This window comes from Rhinolophus hipposideros, assembly GCF_964194185.1.
Source record: "Rhinolophus hipposideros genome assembly, chromosome: 6".
NCBI lineage: Eukaryota > Metazoa > Chordata > Mammalia > Chiroptera > Rhinolophidae > Rhinolophus > Rhinolophus hipposideros.
In genome coordinates, this window is record NC_138052.1 from 53113506 (window position 1) to 53134856 (window position 21351).

A 21351-nucleotide genomic window follows, 5' to 3' on the forward strand; every position below is an offset into this window, starting at 1 on the left:
AAAAGTAGTTATTCATAGTATTAGCTACTATTGAGTTCTTACTATAAACCAGGCAGGCCCTACATCAGAAGCTTCTTGGACTATTCAATTTACTTATTACAATTCTGCAAAGTAGGGATTTTTATCCTTAGTACAAAAATGAGAAAATTAATCCATAATTTTTAAGTAAATTACTCAATTTCACACAAATAAATAGGGCAACTGGGATTAAAGTAAGTCTGCATGATTCTAGAACACCAGCTCTTTCAGCAACACTAAAAATGTTGGGTAGGAAAGACATCATTTCTGGCCCTCTTTTGACAAGATTTGCTACCTGACAGATAGACGAGTTCCTTATACTGAAAGGAGTCATCTGAATGTCACTGGCTGCTTCCAAAGTTGACATTTAGATTTGCCTTAGCCAGATGCAGTCATGCTTCAAAAGCCTTTTAAATTAACTATTTACAAGGAATTGATGGGCACCACAGAAAATGATTTGGAAATAGATTAAACATTAAAACAGCTTTATCAGTGAGGTAATGAACCCAAACTAAGAAAATGAAACATTAGGAAATAGAAGCAAAGCCCATCACAAAGGAAAGTGTGTGTGACTAGCTGAATGCAGGGTAGTAACAATAGCTCAGCTGCAAGGAAATACTCTTGACAACTATAGAACATATTTCATTTCATATTCTAATATGCACTAAGCCTCAACTCATTGTGGCAAATTTTATGTTCCGAAGATGGCCACAACAATATCTCCTATTCCACATCCTTCTCTACAATATGGCCCTGCCACCCTCCTACCAGGTGGTAGGCGTATGTTCTCTCTCCTGAATCTAGGTGGGCTTCTGACCACTGTGACCAATAGTGTAGATGGAAGAGATGCTATGTGCCTTTCGAGGTGGTCACAAAAGGCAGTGCAGCTTGCCTCATCTGATAGAACAGCTGTGCCTGGAGCCTTGAGCCACCATGTAAGAAGTCCAACTACCCTGGGGACATTATGTTGAAAAGGAGCCAAACCATAAAGACAGGCCACATGTAGATGCTCTGTTCAGTAGCTCCAATCTTTAAGCTATCCCAGCCCAGGCACCAGACAATGAGGAAACAAACCTTCAGGTGATTCTGATTCCCAACCATTACGTCTCCCTGATTGCCATGTTTTTCCAACTGTGGCCCCAGATATCCTAGAAAGACGTAAGTCATCCTTTCTGTACCCTCTCCAAATTACTGCTCTATAGGATCTGTGAGCATATATGGTTGGTGTAAGCCTCCAAGTTTTAAGTTTATTTTTTACACAGCAAAATAACTGGAACACTTATCTTGAGGACTTAACCAGAAATCAATCACTTAGAAATCTTGAATCAGCTGCAATATTCTTAGGTCTCACCAAATAAGAAATCCCTCAAACTATACCCTAATTATTCTTAAAATTACAACAATAATAGGATAAAAAGTAGAAGGATTTTGTTTATGTTTATAGAATGGGAAATTGTTACAGATTTTAAGAGGGAGTTTGTCTTATATCTCCACTTTGATCTCTCATCATTTGTGATTTTTTTCCATTATTTTGTTAGATGACAGTAAATTCTTCTCTTATTTTTATCATATGTTAAGCTGTTGCTATGGACTGAATGAATTCATATGTTGAATCCCTAAATCCCAAGGTGAAGGCGTTTCAAGACAGGGTTTCTGGGAGCTTTAGGTTGTGAATGTGAAGCTTCATAAAGAGATTAGTACTTCTATAAGAAGAAATGGAGAGAACTTGCTTCTTCTCCTTCTCTTCTCTGCTATGTAAGGATACGTGAGCAGATGGCCATCTGCAAACCAGGACGAGTTCTCTCACCAGACATTAGACGTGCCAGTGTCTTCATGTTGGACTTCTTAGTCCGACTAATTCTTAGTCCAGAATTATGAGAAATACGTGTTTGTTGTTTTAGCACCCCGTCTATGATGATTTGTTATAGCACTTTGAGCTGACAACTGTATCCTACCAGTTTACCACAAATGTATATGAGGCGTTTTGCACACATTATGACTAATTCTTTGCATATGTATCAACGCTTACAACATCCCAGCAAGGTATATATTATTACCTCTATTTCGTTAAAAGAAAATTAAGGCTTAGAGGCATTAAGTGGTTTCCTGAAAACTATACAACCAATATATTGCAGAATTGGGATTTGAACCGTGTTCGTCTGATTCCACAGCCCCCAGTTTTCCTACTACTCACTGCTTTCAGAAGCATGAGCAGGTGGTATTGCAACAGAAAATTATTTGGACATAACTCCTTCAAAGCCAGAATAGTTAGATAAACTCTGCCATTACTTACTAGTTCTACAAATATTTATTGAGTACCTACTACATGCCTGAATTTTAATAAACATAGGCTAAAAGTTACTTGAAGCAAAACACTTGGTGTGATATAAAACCAAACAAGCTATTATTGTTTCTGTATTTAGAAATCAAGGACAAATGTTTTAATTTCCTGACCTGATAGATGAGATTAGACTCTCCCATATTACTGAGAATACTTCATTTGGCTTACTTTTTACTATTGATTTGAATACTTTACAACTCTGAAAATATAGATGTTAATTTCTGAAAAAGTGATAGCAAGCAAGTTGGGTTGTAAATGGGGGTGAGGGGGGAATACGTTCCCCTTGTGAGGTCTTTAAGGATCACTCTAACATGGCCACAGGAATTACACTCAAAAAGCCATGTGGAATTAAAAGATTTATTATACTCACAGGTCCTAGAGAGGGGGCACGGCATGCCCAGAGAGGCACACAATCACCCACAGCCCAAAGTTTGGTCATTGTAGGCAGGAAAAGAGCAAAGCAAGGACCCATAGGTTAATGCCTTCTTTGAGGGTGATGGGAATGGTAGCTTGTGGCACTCAGGGAGCATTATCATGGGGTGATTTGAACGTAACTGGATCAAAGGGAAGAAAGAGAAGGGGTAAAATAAGGAAGTCATCATGAGGCTTATCACTTGAACACACATGTTTGGGGATAGGCACCCAGAAATGGGTAATAATTAAGTAAAAGTACAAAACAAGCAGGGTGATTGCCAGCACTTGGAGCCACTGAGGCAAGAGGCTGTTCTTGGAGCCTGACATTACACAAATTCCATTACACAAATGATTTCTGTCCTATCACAATGCAAATGGATTTTTATCTAAGGAGAAATGCAAATGATTTCAGTTTAGTAGAAAAGATTCTTTTGTTGTGCTCCATGATAATAACCATTTTTAAAATCTAACCCAGCAATCTTTTGCCAGCATTTTTTTCAGCGCCTGTTTTAGAGCTAACCTTCCCACCTGGCTGGCTTCTCTCTTTATTGAGTTAAATACATCTTTGATACATGCTTTGCTTTAGATTTGTGCAAGGGTTAGGGTTTTAACTTTTGGAAAACTGTTTTTTGACACAACAAATATGTACCAAGTGTTTATATGTGTCAAGTAGTGCAATAGGCACTGGGGCTACATATGTGGAGGTAAAAGAAAAACAACAACAGCAACCTACATGCATGGAGCTTATAATAGGGAGCTTAATTTGTCCTGGCTTCTCAAAAGTAATGCGCCCTGAAATAATACATGAACTGTTTTTCACATCTTAAGAAAACAAATGTCGGACATATTCAGAGATGAAAAGAGAATAAATATCTTTTATATATATATATATATATATATATATATATATATATATATATATATATATATATATATATATATTTAAAAGCTGCTGAGGGATTGTGGCTTACAAGAAGAAAGGAAGTGGACCAGAGAATCCCGGAAGTTTAAAGCTATAAAACTTGCAGCTCTAGAATCATAAAAAAAAAAAAATGGATAGATAAACAAGTACTTCTTGATGAAATGTCAGAATGTTTAAACGCTTGAAATATAAAAGCACTTTAAAAACTACCAAAAGGAAGAAACACTTTTTTCTAAAATGTTAGAACTTTTACTCTCTGTACTCGCTGTGTCCCCCAGTAAAACAGCCCATGGTGTTTTACTTTAAAGTCAGACACTGGATTGATTCATAAACCATGGTGTCGACCTTGTGTGTAATAAAGAACTAACCTTACCCAAAGAGAGGTCTGGCCTTCGCCCTTGGTTTCTGAGACGTAACCTCTAAGCTGTTGGAGTGTCCAGCCTTGATGAAAGTGTCTTTGTTTACCCAGGTGCCTTGGGTCAGCCAGATATTAAAAACGTAATTTAGAGTGGGGGCTTGGAGCCACACCAACAATGTGATTTAGGATAGGGGCTTTGGGTCATACGGTATCAGTTAACCTCTCGAGGAGAGGGAAATAAGGTCAACTATGTGGGTGGCCAACCAGGTTTTGGTGATCAAGCTCCAATAAAGACTCTGGATGTCAAGGCTCAGGTGATCCTTTCTGTTTGGAAATACTTTGTGCACATTGTCACCCTTTATTGCTGGGGAAAATTAATGTTATCCATGACCCCATGGAAAGAGGACAACTGGAAGCTCCACTTTTGGAACCCTTCCAGGGTCTGCCCATGCATCTCAACCTTGGCTGATTTTAATCTGAATCCTTTTCTATAATAAACCATAACCATGAGTATAACAGCTTTCAGTGAATTCTGAGAGCCCTTGTAGCAAATTATTGATGTGGGGTCTTGGGAACCCCCAAATTTGTAATTGGTGGAGGAGCGAGGGCAGTATTACAGACTATGTTCCCTAACTTTGCACCTTGGGTAGTAATTCTTAGATTTCTGTGTCTTTAAAAGAAAAATGAGGATAATACTAATGTTGACTGGTCTATGGTTAAATATTGATTATCCAGTGTGTATCAAGTACTGGATAGTATAGAGAAAGACCAAAGAAATAGTAAATAAGGTCTCTAACCTTTAAATAACTAAAATTTTAAAGGGGAAAATTTTAAATGTAAGGGTCAGGAAAGTTTCTTGGTCAGTTGATTTGATTCCTTTTACTAAACCAAAAGAATTATAATTATTAAATTTTTTATTCTACCATGGCTTTTGGGAAAATCAGAGCAAAACTTTATGTTCAAAGATTTATATTTTTGTAGCATGATTTGTTTTGAGTTTGTTGATTTGATTTGCTTTTGCTTACAACATGTACTTTCACTTTTTCCCTTTTTATTTGAAATTTTGCCTTTCATTCTGTTATGTGGCTGGCTCATAAAAAGCATCAGAAAATATTTGTTCACTATAAATTCTTGTATTTTTTGCTGAAGTGTGCCTTAAATTCTTTTGGTAACTAATTGAGTAAAACAAAGAGGAAATGAAATACTTACTGGAAAAAATGTATAAATGTATATAAAAATACTTTTACACATGAATAATATAAAGTCTCTTATGTAAAACTAATTACAGTTTAACAAAGCTATTATGGGGCATTAAGTTGTGAAAGAGAGTATTTTTCAGAGGTATGGAAAGGGGATTTGGAATGGTGGGTAAGAGAAATACAACATTTAAGGGCCTACAGCTGACAGCAAACAATGTAAGAATAAAAGAGAAGCAGGCTTGAGTTCCATCAAGAGAGTGGTAAAATATAAGCAGAGCAATGAGACTGTAAAGACAAACTCACTATTGACTGTAAGCCAGATAAGATCAGGAAGTGGCAAAATATCAGCCTTGGTTCCATAAGGTGTATAAATTTAGTATGGTTCCAAGCCATCTGACTATGAGGGGCTTCAAATCCATTGTCAAATGGATCGAAGAGTGTTACAGAAATCCTAGTATAAACCATATATCCAGGAAGCCAGGGATGCTGGTGGAAACCTCTTACAGATGCTCTGAATTTAGGGCAATCTGAGAGTAGGCTCACAACCAAATCAGTACTCAAATTCACCAGAAAATTGGGCCATGAAGGTAACATACACATGGGTCTTGGTCTATGCTGAGAACAGCAAGATAACCTGCAGAAAAGTAATACAATTCTAGAGATACGGATTGATCTGTCTGCCTCCCATTCCTCGAGAACAGGTGAGGGCAAAGGACAGTCTGTGGGCCAAGTCTAGCTTTAAGGAGGCCGCAGCTCACAGTGGCCCATGTGGGGATTGAACTGACAACTTTGGTGCTGCCAGCACCACGCTCTAACTAACTGGGCTAATCGGCCACCCCCCACCATCTGTTTTTAATAAATAAAGTTTATTTTAACAGACCAACTCATTAATTTAAATATTATCTATTGCCTCTTTCCGCTATAACAATAGAGTTGAGTAGTTACAACAGAGATCATATGGGCCACAAAGCCTAAAATGTTTATTAGCTGGCCCTTTAGAGAATTTGCTGACTCCTGGCCTACCGCTATCTCTGGGCCAGGTCCACTACTTATTTTCTGCTAAACTGTTAATGGCTGAAGATAGATTAATGCATTAATATTCCCAAGTAATTTATCTATAATGCAGAAAGGGGATTCCTGTAGTCAGAGTCTTCTCATCTGAAACAACACCATAATGACAGAAATTTTCGCGTAAAGGCAAGTGGTGAAGGCTATAGTTGAGGACCTGCATATGTCCCAGTTGGCATGGGACCATCCCACTTTAATTAAGCCTATTGTCCTGGGACAATTATTAAAAGTGCCCCCTTTCATTCTCAAAAGTGTCTTTGTTTGAAAAGCAAACTCTAGGAAGGCGTGCCTCAAACAATTTATACTTTTTAAAGGAAATTATTGAAAACATAATGCATGTAGAAAATTATTTATACTCAGACACCTAGGTTAAAAAACAAAACAGCAAAACCAGTTCAACTATTTTGATATAATTTAATGGGCTATATAGTGTCACTGTGGAGATTACGACTAAAAAACAGACAAAGCATAAATAAAGAATAAAATTCATGCTTTATTCTTGACTTGTAAGAACTGGATGGTTCTTAGTTTAGTTAGTTTTCAAAAATTTGTCCTCTAAATGCAATTCTGGTTTTATTATAGATGTACTAAATGAACAATAGAATAAATAAATAAATACATACACTCAGCAAAAAGAGAATCTCAACAAAAGAAATATCAGAAGTGGTTTATAGGTCAATGAAACTGAACAAATGGTTCTGAGCTCCTCTGGCTGTTGATCAACCCTGGTTATTGCATCCTGGGGAAGGCAGTACACATGCCACAGTGAAGTAAACAAAATACCCCCAAGCGTCTCTGCTTGTACTTTGGAAAAGCTCCATGGACAGAAGTCTTTTTGATTTGGATATTTATCAAGCACTAGTTGGTCTGGTTTATCTCTCTTTTCCTTTCCTTTTTTTTTTTTAGTTTAAAGAAACTTTGAAAACAAAAACTATGCTCAAATAGATCTTTCTGCCACCAAAAAGAAAACAGAAATTATCTACTGAGTAATCATCCTTTTTTTCCATGAAAGTTTATTTTAATCGCCATTTTTTTCCATAAGAAGACTACTCTGTAGAACAAAAGGATAAATTAAATGATCATCCACTACCATCTTTCTTGATGAATTTCTTATTTATGCTGATGAGTAATTCACTCTAATTTTTTATTCACTCCATCAACATTTATCAAATACTTAGTGTGCGAGATAGGTACTGTGGCAGGCTCTGGAAATACTAAGGAGCATAAATCAGGTCCTGTCCTTGAGGAACTCACAACATAGTACAGAGGGAGAAACAATTCACAGATGTATAATTTTAGCACAGTACATATTTAAAATGCTACAAGCTCACAGAGGAGCGTGTTGAAGGAAGGTTCATGTGAACTATGTCCTAAAGGGTGAGCAGGAGTGTTCTTGGCCGAGAAGTGAGGAACTATTTCCAGACTGAGAGATTAAATCAGAAAACAGAACACTAGGAAGGGTTTAACTGAGCCTAATTCAATAAAAGAGCTAATTACAGAAGTATAGACACGATTAAAATGAAGCCAATAAGGAATGATGAGGCACCCAGGGACTAGCAAGTTTGGAAAGCAGCCCTAGGTCTAAGGGAACACAAGAGAGAGTGAGGGCGAGGAGGAGGCCTTGAAGGAGGGAGGGAATAATGTAATCTGTGACCTGGAGGAGCTGTGGAGAGGGGCCTTGGAAGAATCCAGCTACCTCTGCAAAGGCAGAGAAAGAACAAAGGGAATAATTACCCCAACCTCTCTCTCTTCCTGCCCTTGAATTTTCTGCTGCTGATCCCTCTTGTTTGTAAAACCCAACTGGACTCCAGAGGACAAGAAAGCCCAAGTGGCACAGTACGTAGAGATCAGCCTTCATGGGCACTGAGCTAAAAAGAAAAAGACTGACAATAGATGTGGGAAGTCAGTGTTGCAAACTTGTCAGTGCAGAGTTGACAATGTTGCACTTCACCTGAGTCCTGTGTTCCCCAAAAAACACTCATGATAAAGACATCACTTACTGCTTTGTCTTCCAAATTGGCTAACCTCAAAGGACCACTGTGCCCTTGCATATTTCAAAATAAGACCTGTCTCCATTTTTCTTCATGGCTCCCCTAAGATTCACAAATTTGGCAGATAACTCCCTTGTCTACATAACTCCCTTGTCTCCCTTTACATGCTTCTGTAAAACCCCAGGCACCTTTCTTTTTCTTTGAGGTGTTCCTTATTTATTTATTTTTTCAATTGTGGTTGACATTCAATATTACTGTTTATTAGTTTCAGTTGTATGGCATACTGGTTAGACATTTACACAATTTATGAAGTGATCTTGTGGCACTATGCATAGTTATTACAATATTATTGACTATATTCTCTACACTGTACTTTACATTCCTGTGACTATTTTGTAACTGCCAATTTATACTTCTTAATCCCTTTACCTTTTCCACCCAGCCCTCCAACCCTCTTCCCATCTGGCAACCAACAGATTGTTCTCTGTATCTATGAGTCTATTTCTGTTTTGTTTTTTTCTTTTATTTTGTTGTTTAGATTCAACCCATAGAGATGTTCCTTATTAATGAATGTCCTCCCTATTGCAATAGCCTGGATGAAATTGTCTCAATTGTCTGGTGCATTTTGTCTTTCACATGAACTATATGTGCAAAGATGCAGAAGCAAATACATGCATAAGCTAACTGTGGGGAGGTGGGTTAGAGGAGGAAGAAAAGGACAGAGCTAGGCTGAGGACCAGAGAGGAGAGCCAAAAGCTAAATTGGGAGCAGAAGTGATGGCCCTTGAATGTTGGGCAGTTTGAACTTTATTGTGTAGGCAATAGGCAGTTAACAACCGCTTTGAGGCCTGGGAGAGAAAGATGGATATTTTAGAAAAAAAACTATAAATACTACTAACGGTTGATGGAAAGGAAGAGTCTTCTGTTTGTGAGTAAAGAAATGACTTAGGAAGAAAATCTCCAGGTGAGAGATTAGTAAAGGGCAGAGTAGAGACAGTGGTAGAAGGGGTAGGAAGGAAGGCCAAGAGTGATGTTTCAACGTAGAAGCAACAGAACTTAGACACAACTGAGTGTAGATAGGAAGAAAGACTTAGAAGCTACTCTTTGGTTTTTGCTGGAGTTACTTACTACATGATGATGATTCTATTGACTGAAATAGGAAATTCAAAAGTGGTGAAGATCTGGGGCAGGATGTGGTAGAGATGGGCAGTGGGGATTGAAGTTCAGTAGTTGGAGATTTTATATATATACACTATATATATACTTATATACTGTATATCATTTATATATGTCAAATATATGTATATATAAATTTATTGTTCTCAGCTCATATCATTCATCATTTATATACATATGTAAAATATACATAAATAGATATAAACTATATACATATATTTAACATATATAGATGCATTCAATGCACATCATTAATCATCTACATTAAAATGATTAATGATATGAGTTGACTTAATATATATTGCCATATAATTATTAATAGAGTGATTTAATATATATGATATATAACATGATATGTTAATTATTAATGATATGTTTACACTCATCAAGTAATCACCATTTTTTTTAGAGACCTTCCATTTTGCACTCTAGAAAAAACACTTGGAACAAAAATCAGAGTTTAAATTAGCTTCTTTACAGGGAGAAGGAAAGTTAAAGAAAGAGAGGTGGGGAACTGGCAAAAAAGGAAAATAGAAAAGAAAGACGGAAACAATTTTTAACATCCATTTAGGATGGAGGGGATTGAACTACAGGCTGTTCCAGAATAATCAGATGATGATTACCCCCAACTCTTCCTGTTGAGCGTGGGATTTAGGAAGATCATCTAGTTCAATGGCTTGATTGTACGTGTATTTCCTAAGAACCAAGAAGTTAAGGAACATATACGAAAATAAGTGTAATTATGCTTCACGTATTTAGCAAATGAACTCCGGGAACTAGCCCCATATTTATAAACTCAGCTCTAAAGTACTTCATGGATTTCAGGACAATGGAATAGCTGCCAGCCACCAAGATGAGCCATGAAAAGAGAACACTTGGAAATCCTGGTGCTGAGACAGTCCTGAGGGCATGAGATTAAAATGACTATATTTGCTTTCCTTGACTAAGCACAGAAAAAAAATAGAGATAACACTAAATACATGAGCTAGAAAAGAACTAAGAGAAGTAATAGAAATTGCTTAGACAGGTTCATGAAATGCAATAGCATTAAGCAGTGAATGTTCAGTTCAAAGGACTCAGTATTTCCTAATGTTGACAAGCAGCTATCTATGGAACAATCTTTTTATTTTTTTCAGTCTAGTGGAAAATGCCATTGACAAAATCACATGAAATTGATTGACTGAAACACTGAAGAGAAGCAAAAGAGGGTGAAATGTTAATTTTGGCAGGAGAGAGGGCTAGAAAGGCATGTCTCACTTCTATTTTTGTCATCTACTGAGTAAACTGGTCGGTTCACACCTGACTGCCCAGTTTAAAAACGTCTAAGTATTACCTTGTCTTGTACACCCGAAACTAATAAATTCAAAAAAATAAAAATAAAAAATAAAAGTTGAATGAATGAACAAACAAACAAACAAAAACTATGAATGCAGTCCCTACACACTGAGTTAAGAGCTTGAGGAATCAAGCTTCCCCAACTAGATTTAAATTATTTCCTCCCTTTCCCCCTCAAAGGTAGAGAGGCCATAAAATAAACATCTGCAATAAACCACTTTTTAAAATATTCAAATCACAACAAAATAATGACACATTTTTGTTTCCAGGAATGATTCTAATAAAATCAAGAAGAGCAAAAGTTATTTTTAGAGGAAGAAAAGTTTGAGCATATTTTTCCCCCTGAAATAATACTTTTTTTTTCCTGATTGTAAAAAGTAGTGTATGGGATACCAGAAGAGATCGTACTATAAGTTCATCCTTTGACACATCTGTTTTCTTCCAAAAACAGAGCAAAGATTGGTAAAATATAGAAAGAGAAAACCAAAAAGACATCTAGAGGTGAAAAGGAAAAGAGAAAGGGAGGGGAGGGAAGGGGAAGAGAGAGAAGGGGAAGAAAGGTCTCTAAGGCCCAAGCCTGGAGACAGACGCCCGCTGTGCCCCAAGTCCAGAAACAGGCAGGCAGAGAGAGCTGGAATTTCAGCTGCTGCTAGGATCTTGGAACTAAAAGTGTTCCTTTGAGACAAAGGACTCGGCTTCACCTCCAGAAACTGAACCAAGCTGCCTCTTGCTTGGTGTAATATTTATTATCACACAACAGGAGACTCAAGCCACCAGGATACGACCCTGGTTCTTGAGTAGGGGCCAAGAAACTGCAAACTATTAGACAGGGAGGGGAGAATACGAGAGAATCAAAGAAAACAATGGCACAAACAAATGAACAAAAACACTTCCCATTAAAATGAGGTGCAATCCCAAATTTAAAAACACATAAACAATATCAATATAGATAACTAAATAAACAACCTACAGATTAGACAAGAAAGTATCGCGAAGTCTCAGTTAGGCTGAAGGTATGAACACATCTCTATCAGAGAATGATAGATGAAGAACAGAATAATATTAAGAATATAAATGATTTGAACAACATCATCTTGTTCTTGACTAATGGGCCATGGAAAGTCAAGGGGAAACGTCCCTTTTGGAAAATACTTTCCTCCCTGAGGAAAAGAAAGATGTGTGAAAAGAAGCTTTCCTTTCTTCTGCTCCTGGTACATAATTATATGATGACATGCTGCCTGGAGCTGCGTCAGCCTCCTGGATCACGAGGTAAAAGCCAGCTGGTGACCACTGAGACAAACACAGGGAAAGGGACAGAACTTGGGTTCTTGATTGTATCATCTGGCTGCCGCACAATCCCCAGAATGGCCTCCTGCAGACTTGTTATACAAGATACAAATCTTACTGTTCAAGCCACTTTCCCTTGTATGTCCTATTACTTGCAGTAATCCCCTAAATTGATATATAAATTAAAGCAATTTCAATCAAACTCTCTGTAGTTTTCTTCATGGAATTTGATAAGCTGCTTTTAAAATCTATATGGAAGAGCAACAGGACAAAAATAGGCAAGCCAGTTTTAAAGGAGAAGAACATTGAGGACTTGCCCTATCAGAAACCAAAGAATACTGTACAATTATAGAAAATAAGATGGTGTGAAACAGACAAATAGAACAGTGGGACAAAATCATGAGCTCAGAAACAGAACGACATGTATAAGGAAACTTGATATAATATACAAGTGTCATTACAAAGTGTGTAGGGGGAAACACTGGCTATATATATAAACAGCTTTACACTATACACAAAAAATAAATTCTAGATGGATATGTGAGACCATAAATGCCAGATGGGTTAAAGAAAATATAACAGAAATTCATTCAAACATGGAGATAGATAAAGTTTTGGTTTTTTTAAAACAAGACCCATAAAGCACAAAACAAAAAGGAAGACTGATAAATTTGACACATTAAAATTAAAATATTCCATGCAACCAAGATATCTATCGGGAGAGGCAACCACATGAGCTCTGAGTGGAGAGTTTTTCTGTGTATGCCAAGACTGCAAGGCCCTGATCTGTCTCTATCTGGTTCCTTTCTCAGGACTGTGTTTGAAGTGAGCAGACTTGAGAGATGAGGTAACATCTCTCCCCACACAGCAGGCTTGATACCACTAAATGTAAAGAAATAGGTTCTCCAAGCACGATGTTGCTTTTCTGAAATGCAACCCACTGTTGTCCCTGTGGCACTTGGGGGACAAAGGGAGCCAGGACAATTGTACCAGGGGCGTCAAAGGTGCTCAGGAATGTCGAGAAGTATCCTGCTAGTTGTAGTTCTGCTGATAATAATAAAGAAGAAAAGGGCAGAAGTAATAATGGAAAGGTTTAGTAGAATTCTGGATTTGCTCAGTGATGGTGAGATTTATATGTGTCCCTTTATAACGATAAAAAGCATCTTTCTTGTTGAAATACTTGCAATAAAATAAATTTGGTCATTCTAAGTCTGAAACTCTCTAGTCCTCGAACACACTTTTGTTTTTAGAAACAATTTTCTAAACTCTGCAAGGAAGGGAGCAGTCTTTACTCACAATTCTTACACGGATTGGGGTCTTTTGCATTTTGTTCCATTCAGCTGTTTATTTATGAGGAACTAACCTTCAGTTTATAGTACATTGGAACAGCTTCACAGGCAAAACCTTCATTTTTGTTGCCTTTTCAACAAATTTTCTGGCTACTCATACATGTTTATTTTTCCATATGAAATTTTAGAAATTAAAAATCATATTATCAAGTTCTACCTTTGTTTTCTCACCTTTGAATAGGAATCTATCTGGGTTTGTTTTGTCCATAAAATAGTGTTTACAGGTATTGCTTGATAATCATTCAAACCCTTCTCTGATAATCATTTAAACCCCTCATTAAATCTAGATCACAAAGGTTTTTAATACCGGTCGATCCATGCAGCATTCCGAGATGGGGAAGGGGAGGTTCCAGCCAGAGAACTTTGTCTCTGCAGGATTTTCTGTCTGTTGAAACCACTGTTCTAGCACCAGATTTTGGCATCTGGTGCCGTGTTCAGTCTGGCTTCTCCTTCTGTACATGGAGTGACTGTGTCTGGTTTTCTTTCTATAATTTCTCCCTGATGACTATGGTAGTATACGGAATAGCTGCCCCTTTAAATGTGAAGTTTTGAAAAACCTTTGTTGAGAAGTGTGATAAAGGAAATCATAACACGGATGGGTTTTCTGCATGGCGATGCCACACATACACATCCCATACCCACCCTCAACTCTCCCACCACCTCCCCAGGCAGCAGCAGCCTTGGCAGAAATCTTCACAGCTTCTAAAATAATACTGAGCTCATTAGTCTCCTCTTTTTGCACACAGTTCACTTTTACCCACAGACCCTGCCCCTCTGGATTATAGGAGTTCATCCTCACGTTGAGGGGGAATGGATAGACAAAAAGAAGAAATGACTGGGAGTAGCCCAGAATTTTTTGCTCTGACCCTACCACTGCAGCCTTGGAATGTTCAACTGTGAGAGTAAAAAGGTCTTTTTAACTTTCAGTAACACAGCAACACAGCGGTTGCTAATACCATCTAATCTAGTGTTTTTTGACCCCTCTCCAGACTTTATGCCATGAAGTTATCACTGTCACTATTATTGCCTCCAACTCTGCCCTCACCTCCCACATCAACTTCTGTCACCTGTGTTTGTTCATTTGATTTGTCAAAGAGCAAGACCCTCATATAATAACTAGTCTATGTTTGCAGACTGGCAAGAATGACCACCGTAAGCCGATTTAAATTACTTTCATGTCCATCTCCAACTGAACTAGTAAACAATGAGTTTGACCTTGTCCAGATTTCACCTGGCCCCTCAGCCACCTGCCTTCTCAGGGACCTGGGAGTGACTCGGGGAGTCCTGGCAGCTGAAGCCCCAACAGCTACCCCTTCCTGCTTTTGCTTAGTGAGAGCTCACAGCCTGCCAAGGCACCAACAAGCACCCCAACACCTTTCCCATTCCTTTTAGGGCCTTCAGAGTCCGGTGGTGGGGGAGACCCTAGCAAGCACCACCACCCTAAGCCTTACTTCCTCATCTATAAAATGAGGATGATAATAATAATACCTAGTTCATAAGGATGCAGTGAGGAGTAAATGAACGCAAGTACTTCACAAAGTATCCGGAAGCACTCCATACGTACAGGGTGTGTGTGTGCGAGTGTGTGCGTGTGTGTGTGTGTGTGTGTATGTGTTCTCCCAAGGTTCCACCGAGTTTGATACAATTACAGGATAACTGCAAGGCTGTTAGTTTAAACCACCCCTGCTGAAATAGAAATAACCTCAAGCTCTGCCAAAATATGGGCAAACACTCCTAAACATTTTAGACATATATAGATTTTTTTAAAAACTTAATGTTGTAAGTTTTACAATACTTATTACATCTCGAAAATTTATCCTAAGGTTCTCATTCTCTGAGGAACACAAACTGAAAAGCAAAGACAATAACCTTTTTCTAAGTAAACTGCAGTAAAATATCATTCTCTGAGGTATTAAAACATCACTTAATTGCTAGACAATTCCTGGTCTTTGAAGAGAGTTCACAGCAAAGATATTAAATTGCCGCTGAGGGTTTAGACATTAAACTTTCAGGAAGATAGATGGATGGTGATCATTATTTTCAATATTGTGTATTTACCCAGAAGATTTCCCGCCAAAAGCCAAAGGACTTACTTAACAGAACCTGAAAGCCTGATGCAGCAGGCTTGAGGCCTTCAAGTAGTCTGATTCCTGTTTGGAGTAACAGGAATCCCTGCAGTGAAAAAGAAATGAGCCTCCTCCACCTGACTGGGGTGCCCCATGCTAGAGTCGGCAGGGCCAAAGCAGCAGTAAAAGAACCTGGAGACTGCACAGCCCAGCCCAGCTGAGGCTGGATATTACACTCAGCTCTAGTACAAACTGTCGCGGATCCAAAAACAATAGGCACTGCTTCTCCAATCTTAGTCTTAGTAAGAGGGCTATGGAGCATGATTTGGACTGCAGTCCACACCCACAAATACTGAGGGCCTTCTGCTCGCTGGGTGAATATGATGGGAGACTGGCACCCGAGATCGTCTCCTATCCAGTTGTGTGAGATTGGGCCAACCATTTAGTCCCTTAGCTCCCTCATCTGTAAATACGCGGGACTGGGATAGATATCTAAGGTCTTCATCAGCGTAAGAGTCTATGTTTCTAAGGTGAGAGCAAAACAAGACATGTAAGGGAAATAAAAAACTTAAGTTATTTAAAAAGTCACCCCATGGGTAGAAGAGGCATGAAGAGAGTGAGTGGTTCAAGTCACAATTCCACACGCTTAATTACAAATAAACTAAACTTGATTCCATTAACTCAGTCTTCAACGCTACATGACAGATAAAGATGACTTACTGGTGAGTCAATGTCCTCGAGGAGTAAAACAGAACAGCGCTCACACTTCAGCAGAGTTTGGGCTCGGTGCATTATTTTCCTGACAATTTTCTCCAGGTCTGTCTGTTCTTCAAAGAGGTCATTAACCACCTCAAGCAAAGCCTAGGAAAGATAAAATGGGTGTATTTAGGTGGATATAGTACTGAATAAAAATGTTGGGTGTTTTTCTCTCAAAATTCCATTTAGTTTTCACTATAATAAAATATAAATACTTTTCTATGGCTAATTTTTAAAGCATTACTGATTATTTTGGCATATTTCCATCATTCTTTTTTATAACAGTCTTGAACTACAAAATACAACTCAAGAATAGTGACAGACCATATAATCCCATATAATTTCCACATATAACTGTATGACTACATCCCATATAGCTAATGACTACATGATTTATATAGCCATTAATTATAGGCTAGGCTTCCCCAGTCACAGTAGTTTTTTTTCTGCAATGTGACTAGGTATAAACCCAACATTTTATAACTAACGAATACCTGATTCCCTCCAACGCACATTTATTTCAGAAAATTACAAGCCCTTCTTTACCATCGGGAAGAAATAGCTTTGTGGTCACACTCGAGACTTATTTTCACTAATACACATCTCACAGAACTCTGAAAGAATTATAGTGGTGAATGCTAATTAAGTTTCAGAGCCTTCAAAATATATAAAACCCCCATTAATCCTTCTGCACAAGAAGTACTGTTTCATCTCAATCTGTCCAGGAGAATATGCAAATACCATTATATATCTCAGGAAAGAAAATGCCATTTCTGTTCATGGTTTTCTGTTAATACAGCAGAATGAAAAGAACAAAACGAAATTCTGACTTAAAAATGGTGTGCTCATTTAAAAATCAAATTGTAATAACCTGTTATTTTATCCAGCTAAATTAGCGTGCAATTTTTGCATTGAAATAACATCAATATTTATTTGGAATTTTTCATTACATGGATGGACGTTTACAGAGATTTAAGAATCTCTGGGCTATGCACAGGTGGTAGATATTATGCTGCTATCAAAGAGCAATCAGAAAATTACACAGCCAGTGAATTGGACAGAGGGTGCTTTATTCAATAGAATTTAATAGGATGTGCACTCTCAAGTCTGACCTCTCACAAAAGGATTTCATAGGTTTTCAAGTAAATTCACATCTATTCAGGTAGATGGTGTTGGTCATCATCCCAGGGACATGACTAATTTTCAAATTTGGTAATGAATTCGATTTGTCCTGAAACCATTTGAAACATGTGAAAAGTTCTTCTCTGCTTCTACTCAGATAGAAAACCATTTGAATGAGTCCAGTTCACTGGGCCTCTGAAAAAGGACCAAATATCCTGGGTAGTGTTTTCTCTAAGGAGAGCCTGTGAATATGGCTAAGAATTGCTCTAGGATCCCAAAGCAAAGAGAAACACCAGGAGGCAAAGAAAGCTTTAAGTGTATCCCGACTGTTTGGCATTTGGACAGCAAATCACCGTAAGTGTTCAATGTGCAATGATTTCATATTCCAAAGTAACATTAAAGATGAGGCGATTGGCTGAATAATTACCAACAAAATTCCCTGTTATTAAGGGGGAAACATTATTTCCTTAATCATCCAGACTATTTCTTCAGATGGATCATATTAACTAAACAATTATTTAACTTCGCAATTTGTTGTGACTGTATGGATAGGGCCTCTGGGACCCACGTACAAGAACATTTATCTCAGAGGAAACACTCATTCTACCTCGAGTCTTGCACTTACAAATCATATTATAGTAATTTTATTGTTTCTAATTAAAAATTGCTGCTTTTACTAACCAGTGATAAAAGTTTCACAAATAACACGGAAGACTACCTTTAGAGTAGGAGAAACGGAGAAGAAAATGTAGCATGATATGCAATTCAACAGACACTGGAAGCCTTTCCCACAGTCAGACACTCCTTGATTCCTTCTTTTAGTGAACTTTTGCTCCTGGCCTCATTCTTGGACCTCTTCTCTCTCTTATCCTCACATTCTCCCCCACCCTCCCCACCGCCCCATTAACCCACCAGATACCCTGGTTTTAAGAAACAGCTACATGCTGATGGTTCCTAAATATTAACCTCGAGTCCTAACATCTTCCCCAAACTTTTGATTACTATATTTCACTGTTTACTTGCTAGTGGTACAAGCCAAAGTTATTTTCACTCATTTTTTGTATCAGTAAGCCTTGTAATTTAGGGGCAATCTCTCACTTCTCACTGCCCTAGTCCTAGTCACTTCTTTCTTTCTTTTTTCCAGCTAAATTAAGATACAATGGACATAACTTGGTGTAAGTTTAAGGCATACAACGTGATGGTTGCTACACATCTACGTGTATTGTGAAATGGTTACTACAATAAGTTTGTTAACACTATCTATCACCTCATATTATATATTTTTTTTGTAGTGAGAACATTAAGATTGACTCTCTTAGCAACTTTCAAGTCTATAATACAGTATTGTAGTCACCATATTGAATATTAGATCTCCAGACTTATTCATCTTATAATGAAAGTTTGCACACTGTGACCAGATTTTCTCCATTTGCCTCGCACCCCTGCCCCTGGCAACCACCATTTTACTTTTTTTTTCCTATGAGTTCTGCTTTTCATAGATCCAACATGTAAGTGAGATCGGACAGTATTTATCTTTCTCTGTCTGACTTATTAGGCTTGGCCCTGCACTCTCAAAGTCCAAACATGTTATCACAAATGGCAGGATTTCCTTCTTTTTTATGATTGAATAATATTATGTTGTGTATACATACCAAAAATTTCTTTATGTACTCATGTATCAATGGACACTTAGGTGGTTTCCATGACTTGGCTATTGTGGATAATGCTGCAAAGAACATGGGGCTACAGAAACCTCTTCAAGCCAGTGATTTCATTTCCTTTGGATATCTGTCCATAAGTTGCGTTGTTGAATTATATGGAAGTTCTATTTTTAATTTTGTAAGGAACCTCTATACTGTTTTCCATAGTGGCTGCACCAATTTATATTCTAACCAAGGGTGCACAAGGTTTTCCTTTTCTCCCCATCCTTGCCAACATTTGTTACCTCCTGGTTTTTTAATTTGGTTGTTTGTTTGGTATAAAAGCCATTCTAACCGGTGTGAGGTGATATCTCATTGTTGTTTAGATTTGCATTTCCCTGATGATTAACGATGCTGAGCGTCCTTTCATGTACCTGTTGGTCATTTGTATGTCTTCTTTGGGAAAAAAAAATGTCTATTCATATCCTCTGCCCATTTTTAAATTGGATTGTTTGTTTTTTTGCTATTAAAATGTATGAATGAGTTCCTTATATATTTGGCTATTAACCCCTTATTTGATATACATAGTTTGCAAGTATTTTCTCCCATTCTGTTGGTTGCTTCTTCATTTTGTTGATTGTTTCTTTTGCTGTGCAGAAGCTTTTTAGTTTGATGTAGTCTCACTTGTTTATTTTTGCTTTTGTTGCTTGTGCTTTTGTGTCAGATACAAAAAGATCACTGGACCTTTTCCCTGCTTTCTTCTAGGAGTTTTAAAGTTTCAGGTCTTACATTTAAGTCTTTAATCCATTTCAAGTTTATTTTTGTGAGTGGTGTAAGATAGGGTTCCAATTTCATTCTTTTGCATGTAAATATCCAGTATTCCCAATACTGTTTACTGAAAAAATTATCTTTTCCTCATTGAGTATTCTTGGCTCCCTTGTCAAATATATGTTGAGTGTATATGCCTGGGTTTATTTCTGGGCTCTAGAGTCTATTCTATTAGCTTGAGCATCTGTTTTTGATGCCAGTACCCTAATGTTTTGATTACTATAATTTCATAGTATACTTTAAAACCAGATGTGTGATGCCGCCATATTTGTTCTTCTTTCTCAGTATTGTTTTGGCTATTTGAGGTCTTTCCTCTCTGTTTTCTAGACACACAGACTAAGCTTCCTCCTGCCCCAGCACCTTTGCATTTAATATTTCTACTGCCTGGAATGCTCTTCCCAGACCTACGCATGGCTTTGCTCATTCCTTCCATTCAACTCTCTGCTCAAATATCATCTCCTTATAGAGACCTTCTGAATCACCTTCTGAAATAAACATCCTCCCAAATTGTCCTTCAGGAATCAGTCTATCCCTTTATCTCACTTCGTTTTTCTTTATAGCATTTATCACTAGCTATTATATTAAAATATTATTTGACAGTGATTGAAGGGTGCCACACAATAAATATTTGTTGGCTAAATCAATGAATTGTGCTCTACATGAGAATGCAAAGATTAATAATTCATGAAACGTCCCTTAAGGAGCTCAAAATGTAGTTGGAGAGGACAGCCATCGATAAATATCATACAATGTGCTACGTATCACAATAGAACAAAAGTATATACGAAGAAAAACAATAAGCAAAGAAGGGAAGATTAATTAACAGTCTGAGGTAGGTCCTGAAGGAAATGCAAGGCAAATGGCAGTGGGACAAAATTGAAGGCAGAGGAAGAAATTGGCTAAAGGTATGAGAAAGTGAAACAGATTGTTTTCTGGAACTTGGGGGCTACATTTCTGGACTGTCAAATGAAAGGAAAATAGTAAGGCATGGGGCTACAGATGAAAACAAGACCCAAGACAGAGAAAATGTGTGATATGTATGCTATGCTAGAGAAGATGAATGTAGTAGTCAATTGGGTTCATCTGTTCACTGTGAAATATTCATAAATCATAATGCTTAGCAAATGAAACTTGTGATAAATTCGATTACTAATTAACTGAGGGTTTCCAATCTTTCGGAACATCTTATTAAATATATTTCCAAGTTGTGACAATAATTTCCTTATATTTAAAATTATAGTGAGCCTAATATAATTTAATCTCTATTGGATAGTTTAGCCTTTTTTAAACATCAGTCTTTTTGTTTGTTTTTTAACTATTTAACTCTGTTATAAGTGGTGAAGGTATATGAGACCAATCTCTGTATGCGTTTCTTTATAATCCTATAAAATAGTGTTTTCAAATTGTCCAGTTATGTTGTGCTAGTTTTCCAGAAAATCTTTCAATTCAAAAACAAAACTTGTAAGGTGGGATAAAATCACT

At 37.5% G+C, this 21351-nt stretch overlaps 1 protein-coding gene across 3 annotated transcripts in view; it reads right to left on the reverse strand.

Moving 5' to 3' along the window:
• PDE11A (phosphodiesterase 11A) overlaps positions 1 to 21351 on the reverse strand; it is a gene marked incomplete at its 5' end in the record, with an annotated part of 327465 nt that overhangs the window by 193538 nt on the left and 112576 nt on the right. For all 3 annotated transcript variants that reach the window (XM_081051501.1, XM_081051500.1, XM_081051499.1), the window contains one exon: positions 16244 to 16384. In XM_081051501.1, the coding sequence (XP_080907627.1) occupies positions 16244 to 16384 (141 nt within the window). The remainder of the gene's footprint in view (positions 1 to 16243; positions 16385 to 21351) is intronic.